Source organism: Nanorana parkeri, unplaced genomic scaffold, assembly GCF_000935625.1.
Source record: "Nanorana parkeri isolate BGI_ZX_2015 unplaced genomic scaffold, ASM93562v1 scaffold356, whole genome shotgun sequence".
Lineage (NCBI taxonomy): Eukaryota > Metazoa > Chordata > Amphibia > Anura > Dicroglossidae > Nanorana > Nanorana parkeri.
In genome coordinates this window covers 540,485-549,754 of record NW_017306624.1, presented here as the reverse complement: position 1 = coordinate 549,754, position 9,270 = coordinate 540,485, and the positions used below count along the sequence as shown (strand labels likewise).

General features: G+C 42.6%; 1 protein-coding gene across 1 annotated transcript; it reads right to left on the bottom strand.

The window, feature by feature from the left end:
* Nucleotides 1-4,994: 4,994 nt before the first annotated feature.
* Nucleotides 4,995-8,880, bottom strand: CISD1 (CDGSH iron sulfur domain 1). The gene is made up of 3 exons (XM_018558757.1): nt 8,754-8,880; nt 6,484-6,686; nt 4,995-5,267 (listed from the first exon to the last, which is right to left on the bottom strand). Exons 1-3 carry the CDS (start codon nt 8,776-8,778, stop codon nt 5,178-5,180), a joined length of 318 nt encoding a protein of 105 aa, XP_018414259.1. The 5' UTR covers nt 8,779-8,880; the 3' UTR covers nt 4,995-5,177.
* Between the last annotated feature and the right edge of the window lie 390 nt (nt 8,881-9,270).

Here is a 9,270-nt window from a genome sequence, read left to right as displayed (position 1 = left end):
GCCGCACTACCGTAGGACAGGACGCCGGGGCCTCTAGAACGCACTGGAATGTAAGCCGGCCGACTCCCTGCGTTCAGGGGCGGGAGGGGGTTGTATTGAAGTCAATGGCACCGCAGTAATGCCCCCCTGCCCACAGTGCGATCGCCCGCACCCGGAACGCAGGCACATCAGTGCCTGCATTCCGGTGCAGTGCGATCGGCAAAAATAGTGCTCGCAGCATTTTTGCGGATAATGTACCTAGGTTCCGAGTGCAGACGATCGCACTGTGGGCGAGGGGCCTGCCTGCGGTGCCATTTACTTCAATGCACCGCCACGCCCCCTCCCGCCCCTGAATGCAGGTTTTTTTTCCGTTGGTAGATCTCATTGAGCTTGTCATTTGAAAAGTAGATTTCCAGACGAAAAATTGTGGGCGCCCCTGCCTTAAGGTAACCTTCCATGGCAAACTGAAGTGTTGCTGTTTTGCCAGGCCACTGCCCCCAAACACAAATGGCCTAAAAAAATTAAACAAACTGTTAACCCCAAAATAACTTAGCTCAGCCCCAGTCCCTGATGGTTCTGGGAAGCACAAGTGACATCACTGTGTCATCCAGCACTGCTGAAAGCTCAGAATCGGGGGAGAATTCACTCCAGCACATTGCAAAAGTGCATTTTTGTAGGATTTCGAATGCCCAAGTCTGCCTTGACGTTGCATTGCCCTCCCGAAAGCATTGGAAGCTGGGGCTGAAGGAAGTATTTAATTTTGGTGAATGCTTTGTGTTTGCAATTGATGGTCTGCTTTAAGTATAGGTAAGTTAGCAAAATGTTATGTGCACCAGTTTAAAAAGTTGCTCGAGGATTATAAGTTATTTTGAAACAATTGGGTTATACTGCTGCCTTCAAGAGGAATTGGACACAAGCAAACCAAAAAAATATAAAAGATGCCCAACCAGGTAGAAATCTTCCCACTCCCATCATGCTTGAGTCTTTGGTGTTCTAGGAGGATGGACGTATCTTCTCTTTGGGCTAAACATTTTTTACTTTTGTTTAAACAAAAAAAAAGCTTTTGTTATTTCAGTAAGTCTTTTATTTCGTTTTGCTGCCGGGCAGAGCCGACGATGTTTCTAAAGTTTACTAGTATTTTGCTTGTGTGCCGCAGAGTGCTCTCCAGTGCCTATGACTATGGTAGGTCCTGGTGCAGGAATCCCAAATCTCCCGGTTTGAATGAGGCCTTGTGCATATTTTTAATTAGAGGGGAAAAAATTAGGTTATTGTGCTGACAAATGTGTCTCTTTGACATTCATGTTATAAAAATAGATCAAAGTTAAAAAAAACATTTGCCAAAAAAGTTGTAATTTTTTAAGATTACCTGTTTTGTTTCAGTGGTGTCTGCCATTTTCTAATAGCTGAAAGCTGTTGATGGCACACAGGGTGGTAATGAGACACATTTATTCTAGAGAGGTTCTTGGTGGAGAGAATCTGTCATCCTGGCTGCTGGAGTTGAAAAGAGAATTGTGAGAAAGTAGTGTGACATTAATGGCTTGCCTCTAACTGAAGCATCGTTCTCTCACTTCTTTTCACCAGCTTTTCCTGTGAAGGATGTGAAACATATGCCTGATAAAACACTTCTTGGAATTCCTGTTATGAGGTCATTGTGGAAAACTCAATTTCAAGATAAGAATCCCATAATAGCCAGTCAAGTTAGGGTAAGGGTGCCAAAAGTAACCAAAATGCTCTACATCAGAATAGTGTAAACTACAATACACTGTATCGCATTCTTAAGATGGTATCAATGGAGTTTCCCCACCACAGTTTTGAACTAGGGGTTAATACCACATGTATCTACAGCAGACAGTATGTTGGTTGTATCTGTTCTACCAACCAGGGGATTTGTATGCACAGGATATAAAGGAATGTTCACAGTCCTGACTACACTGACCTGTTGCATCTGTTTAAAAGCTGCGCATAGTAACTATTTCTAAAATGCCCCTATTATTACTTTTCTGTAAAGTATGCAGTATTAAGGAGCTTGTAGAAAGAGACACTAACTTTTTTTTGGTCCGTTGAGAGGCACAGGAATTCACATACTGTCAGGTAATACTGCCATCTACAGGAGGAATGAACCCTGACAAAAACAAGATTGCGGGCCAGCCCATTACAACTCTACTACTGCCAGCAAATCTGTTTGTTATTTTCCCCTTTCTCAATATCTTTATTTGTGTACACAGGAAGTACAAATTAACCATGTTATCAGTTTGCTATCTACATCATCATCAGAGCTCAGTTGCATAATATGATACCTGTAGGTGGAAACTCGTATCCAGTTGCAAGACCTAATATATACCTTTGGGTTATTAATAAGGGTGGTTGTTTCAAAGAATGCAAATCATTCTAGTTGACAATAATGATGAAGGAACTAACTACTTGAATAAAGAGGTAAGGGTGGGGTGTGTCGGGGGGCAGTAGCCAGGTCCCTACATTTTAAAGCGTGCGATGGTGCAAGGTATTGAGTATGTTGCACAGGGTTCCCAGCTTCCCCCACCACATACAGGTCCATTATATCAGTTAACTTGGCTGTCAGTTTTTCAAAGATCAAGGTTTGGGTCCACCTTGCCCTTACTTCAGAGATGTGAAGGGTTTGCTGTGATTTGGAAACAGCTTGTTTAGCTGCAGTAAAGAGGTGGGTGAGAATCTTACAATGTGTATTTATCAATATTTGATGGTTTAGAGTTTGGCAAGGCTTTATAGGGATCTTTGTGAATGTGAGTGCCCATAAAGTACATGTGCTATTAGGTAGGGATGCACCGATACTGGTTTCTTGGTATAGAGTACCGATTTTTTTCCTGGTACTCACCGATATCAGGGCCGTGTGCCCCAATCATCAGGAAGTCGAGCGGTGGATCATGACCTGTCGCCAAGCTTCCTGATTGCCTGGGAAGCCCGTGTTCTATCAAAAGAACACCGGCTTCACTTGCTGAGGATTCCTGATTGGTCAGGAAGCCAGGCTAACTAGCAACAAGTGAAATTGGCTTCCTACCCAATCAGGAAGCTTGGTCATAACCCACCGCCAGGCTTCCTGATTGCAAAGGAAGCCGGCTCCCTTGGCACTGGCGGGCAGAGGGAGATCTCTCTCTGACTGGAAGTTCCGGTATCGGAGGTATGTACAAGTACTCGCCAAAATACTTGGTATCGGTGCATCCCTTCTATTAGGTAATTGTCCTAAACGCCATTCATTTTGAGTGGCAGCCCAAAGTACTGCACCATTTTGGTACATTGGCAGCCTATTATTTTCAATTGACTGCATTAACGCACTGAAAAAGAATGTAGATGGGCCCTCGGTAATCCAGCCTCAGAGTATTCAACCCTCCCCATTGTAACGCACTCTAGCACGGGTGTGTTATTTGATTTTCTCCTGTATATGTGCATTGGGGCTGACCATTTAATCCACATTATTTTTTTTTTCTGCCATGTGACAGCCAGGATCATTAAAACCTCTTCCTGTGAGTCCAAGTCATCCTGGACCCACCCCAGCCTGTGACTGGACAGTTAGAGAAGCAGCACAGTAATGAGCTCATCTCTCTGCCACAGTTTTCCTCTATTACCACATGAACGGATTGGATCCTTGTACTGCTTCTTCTTCATCTAACACTCCAGTCCTGCTATAAATGGACTGCAGAAGGTGGATATCAGCAGGTCAAATTCAAGTGCCTACATTTTATATTTGCATAGCGTTGAGCTTTAAAGTCAGTCTGACTCTGCCCACTGTGGCCAAACACTAACCATCCTAGAGGGAAAAGTGCACCTTTAAAGCCCTCTGACTGGGTAAAGAAAAGCTTTTGACAAGAACAGACTCAATGTTAGAGAAAGCTTCAGAGGCTGAGGATTTTAGACACGTAAGGCCACATATGTTAAAATCTGATTTTGTACTGTAATCCACATTTAGATTTTGTACTGTAATCAGAGTGTAGCAGTTCACATAAAATTCTCAGTAAATGCTCAAAAGTAAAATGTGCGTAGCTTAGTAAATAAGGTTAGGCTGTGTTTGAGAGTACAAATTGTGACAGAATAAAACATATGCAGAAGGATTTTTGCTTCTATAGGCTTGAAGTTTGCACAGCTTCACCAAGCCAATATTGACTGAATGGCCTTTATCCATTTATTATATTGACCCCATTAGATGAGCTATGAACAGTACATATTTCATTCATCGATAAATATTGTAAAGTTGTCCACACACACACACACACCTCAAAATCTCTTTGAATTATTACTTAGTTTATAAAAACTATGTACAGTATGTGTCCAGCTGTATGGGAGGTAGAGCACACTGGAAAGTCTGTGCCATACCAATTAGAGAACTCCAGGACTTTTTTTAAATGAACTCTTGCAATAAGGCTACTCCCACACTCCAAGGGTTTAGCACTCGTTTTGGGCCAAAAATAAAGAAATTATTCTCTGTCTCACCTGGCTACTAGACTAATCCCCGAAGCCTCTTCTCCCCTGGGCTCCAGCAGCCTAAGGACCCGTGTCGTCATCAATTCTAATATAGGTCCATTAGAGTTGAGGACACAGATGGACAAACCATAGCCGGAGTGGAGGGGGCGAGGTGAGCAGTCATTGTTGCAGAACCAAGGATGAGGAGAGTTTATCCTCTTTATTTTCGCCCCTAGACCAAAATGAGCATGTAACCCTTGTAATGCTAGAGTAGCCCAACTGAAAAACTGGAGTACTTTTTGTTATTTCAGAACTAGGTCCTCATGTGCAATGCAACCTGGCATATTTTTCCCAGTTTAGCATTCAACAGATCAATACGAGACACTTTCAGGTAAAAAAACATCTGGATTCATAAATATACAAAACTGTAGACTTTGTGTAGATTTTTCAAGTAAGATTTTGTATATAATTTAATGCGTATGCATCTGTTTTACATTCCAATGTCAGTGTATCAGATTGGAGGAACAGGAAAAATACAGGTAGTCACTGAATGTATACACAATGGTATGCAATTCATTACAGTGGATATGAAGTCTCGGATTCCAAGCCAGACACCAAAATACAAAACCCTCCACCACTGCAGGCTTATACAATTAAGGCAGATGACAGAAAACACAGGCAGCGGCCCTTGATGTACAGAATATTCCTCTGCCTGCTTGCTGGGGCTCACAATATCACTGTCAGCATCTAAAGACTAAACCCATCACTTAGGATTCTTTCTTTTTAATGATTAAAGGGCCCACGTTGTCACCGGTCTCATCATTATGTTTCGTGTGGGCTCCATCACAGTATGGGAACTAGAAAGAAAAAAAAAAACACAATTAAGTCAAATAGAAGTCACAAACATTCCCACCATAGCACCTTCTGTCCATCCAAAAGCACCAGCTTCTTATACGTTTCCGGCAGTGAGCTCTCCGCGTCTCTGCTTCCACGCGTCTTAGCATGTCCCAGCACCTTACCATTGCCTTCCCCAAATACAAATAAAAGTTTAATCAGGAAAAGCTCGTAATGGGAAGCTTCATAGTCCCAGGAACTCAATCCCGGGATCTCCCAAATAGAGTGCAGAAAAAAAAATGCAAGAAAATATCCCGACCCACAGGACGTTCTCACACAACTACGATTAGGAGATCACAAGTAGCTTTCTGTACACCGTTTCTAAATTTCTTCTTGAATGACTAACCACCTCTGCAAAGACCTAGATGTCTTGTTACAGCCATTCCCTGCAGCAGAAGCCTACTGTAGCGAGATACAATGAGAGTTCTGTAGACAAAAGGCATGCCAGGAATGCTCCTTTTCGTACAAAACTGTGCTTCCCCAATGATATTTTAACTCCATTCTTACCAACGGTATTGGCAAGGACTATGATTTCCTCCTGAATACAAGCTCACAATCTGCAGTAAAATTTGCCAAGATCCCTGCTCTATATAGAAACAAATATAGTACCAGTACTGCCTTGTACAAGCTCCAGAACTTTCATACTGATCCTTGTTTCACTCCTGGTTAGTCAGTGACCTGAAAGGTGTATGTGCCCAATAGGGGTAAGATTATTACACGTCTATTCCTGGTCAGAGACTCCAGAAATTGTAAAGGCAATAACAAGGTTACTTTTATAGAAATGAGAAAAATTGAGAATTAAAGCACACATTTCCCTAATGGGTAAGGAAAACGTTCCCTTATACATTTGGTGTAGCCCAACCCCTTATTTGCAAAGCTTGCCTAGTTCTTGCTCTGAAGCCCACAGCACTGTTTACATCCCTCCATGGTCTTCATGATCCAATGTCTGCGTCTGCACAGTTCAGCCCAAAAAGGTTTTATGGGGCTGGTAGACGGATTGACTCCTATGACTATCTAAAAGTAGCTTATAGATCCGGAGGGGGGTACCAGGTACTGAACCCGCCAACAAAAGTCTGATAGAAATCTTTCCAAAAGGTTATGTAGCTGAACTGCGCAAATGAAAAAAAAAAAATACATTTAGCAAAGTTATTACTTTGATTACGTTTTGTTCCCACTCACATTCTTTGATCTCCAGCATCGGCAATAAACTGCTTTGTCTCCCAGATCCTCCATGTCAAAAGCATGAACCACCTTGGGATTGTCCTTCTGTATCCCCTGGTTTACCATAGCTTTGCAGCACTTGTCTTTACAGTAGAAGGATCTATACGCCAGATAGCCTACAGCAGCGGCACCGACAGTCAATACGGCAGCCCCCGCCCACTCTGTCAAGTAGAAAAGCAAAAAATTAAAAGAAAATAAGTGCACATGAAAACATGACACTACAGGACAATCTGCAACAAAATCAATTGTCCACTAAATCTGATTGGCTGCATTAGGGTATTTATTTTACGGTTATTGAATAAGCCCATTAAAATACAGGTGAAACTCGAATAATTAGAATATTGTGCAAAAGTAATTGCAGTAAGTTCTGCAAAAGGGGCCCAAACCAAGTACTGAGTACATATGCATGCTTGTACTTTTCAGAGGTCCGATATTGTTCTATGTACAATCCTTGTTTTATTGATTGCATGTAATCTACTTTTTTGAGGTTGTGGATTTGGGGTTTTCATGAGCTGTAAGCCATAATCATCACAATTATGACAAATCACGGCTTGAATTATCTTGCTTTGCATGTAATGAGTCTATCTCATATATTAGTTTCACCTTTTAAGTTGCATTAGTGAAATAAATGAACTTTGCACGATATTCTAATTATTCGAGTTTCACCTGTATATATATTTCCATCTCTCATACATATATTTGTTTATTTATTTAGATCTCCATTGCCTGATTTTATTGCTTTCTGGGTCCCTGTTCGCCAAATTTTCCCTCCCTTCCTGCTCTGACACCCATCAAGCACATGGACAGCAATACAGACCAGGCAGAAGTTCATATTTGTTGCCATTCTACCCATTACTAAACAAGAACACATCCCTTGGCCTGGAGTTGACATCTAAAGAGACATTGGGAGAAATTAATGAAAACCGGAGCAGGCAGAATCCAGAGCAGTTGATCACAGTAACTAAACAGTAACTAATCAGCTTCTAGCTTTAGTATGTTCAGTCAAGCTTTGAAAATGAAAGAGAGAAGTGGATTGTTACTATGAGCCTCTGCTCCAGTCTTGATAAATTGCCCCCATTATATTTAATGGCAGGCTGTATGAAGATCATCATTAGCATGACAAAATGTCAGCCACTGAAAAGCTTTTCAGCTGACAGCTAGTCATAAGATGGAGTGGAACCTGAACCGAATCACAGCCACTCCTTTAAACAAGTGTGACAGTAGAAGGAATGCAACTTTACACCCAATTCTACAAACAATGGCTTCCTATACAGGGGAGAACAAGCACAGATCACAGCTATACCCAAAACTTATCTATGGAGGATTTCAGGCACCAAATGACAGCTTTGTGTGTCAGGCCTATCACTACAATTAGATATTTAAAGTGCGAGCCCAATCAAAACTTTCATAGACTTGAATTTTGTGGGAAAGGGGGAGAAACCGCCATAAGATGAGAACTGGGTTACAGGGATCTATTAGAGAGATTTCTCCCCCTGTCCTGCTGACAATGTTTTACCAGACAGGAAGTGAGGGGAAGTCTCCAGCACCAACATAGGAACTGGCTATTTCACAATGCATGCCAAGGTTGGAGCCATCCCCACAGCTCAGCTCGGAGCCCTGTACAGGAACTGCAAGCGGCTATCGGGTCAGATTCAGGGAGTAATATTGGAGTGGCCCCCCCCCCCCCCCCATTTTCTGGCAGAGAATACATACAAATACTGTATTCCTCACTCCCCCAACATCCAGCGCTCTCAGGATGTCAGCAGGATGTTTCACCATCCTTCCATACAATGCAGGTCTTCTGCTCCTGCACTGTATATGATGACATCAGAGAGCAGTGACTGTTCAGCAAGCAGTGCAGCTTCCAGCGACCACACTGGGGGATCAGGGGGCAAGGCAAGTATTTGCAGCTATTGCTTCCCACCCATGGCCAAGGGAGCATTTAACCCATGCACTGCCACACTCCATGGCTACCTTTACCAGAAGCTTTATTCATTTTTAACTGCAGACAAGGTCACTTTAATCAGACCCTGCCACTACATAGTTGCTGACAAACCTACAGGGACATGATACAACCAGACTGCAATGTGAGTGACCAGTTTAAGCATGACTAGGTCCACCAGAGTGAGTTTCAGCCAGTATTACACAGTCAAAAGTCTATCACACAATCCGATCCCTTCATAGCTGTGTCAGTACAGTGATATGATGAAGGGGGAGGGGGGGCTCACCTCGAACTCCATAGCTGGTACTCATATCTTCCCTCTGATCAGTACGGGAGGAACAGTCAAGGACACAAGCCGATCAGGTCACACCTACTGCTTCCAACACCGCCGCAGAGCAAAGCTGTCATTAATCACTACTGGACCAGGCACTAGAAGAAAAACTCATGCTCTATACTTGTCTGAATTTCCCCACACCATGCAGTCTTCACTGTAGATAAGACTCATAGAACTAAGCCACAGAAAAATGGCGACGAACGTGGAGTCATTTTCTATGAGATTGTTGCGCCTCTAGGGAAGCGAATGCTCATGCTCTTGCATCATAGGCTATTGCACCGAGAGCGTCATCTAGCGTCTGGCAGAAGAATAGCAATTTTTGCGAATTAAATCCAGCTAGAGCAGCATATTCATTATCATTTAACTGAATTACCTGAAGTCTCAAAATATCTGTATCAGTTGACAGAAATTATTTTGTAAATAAAAGTTTAACTAAAGCCTATTTTTTCTAGTTTTGGCAGAATAGTGA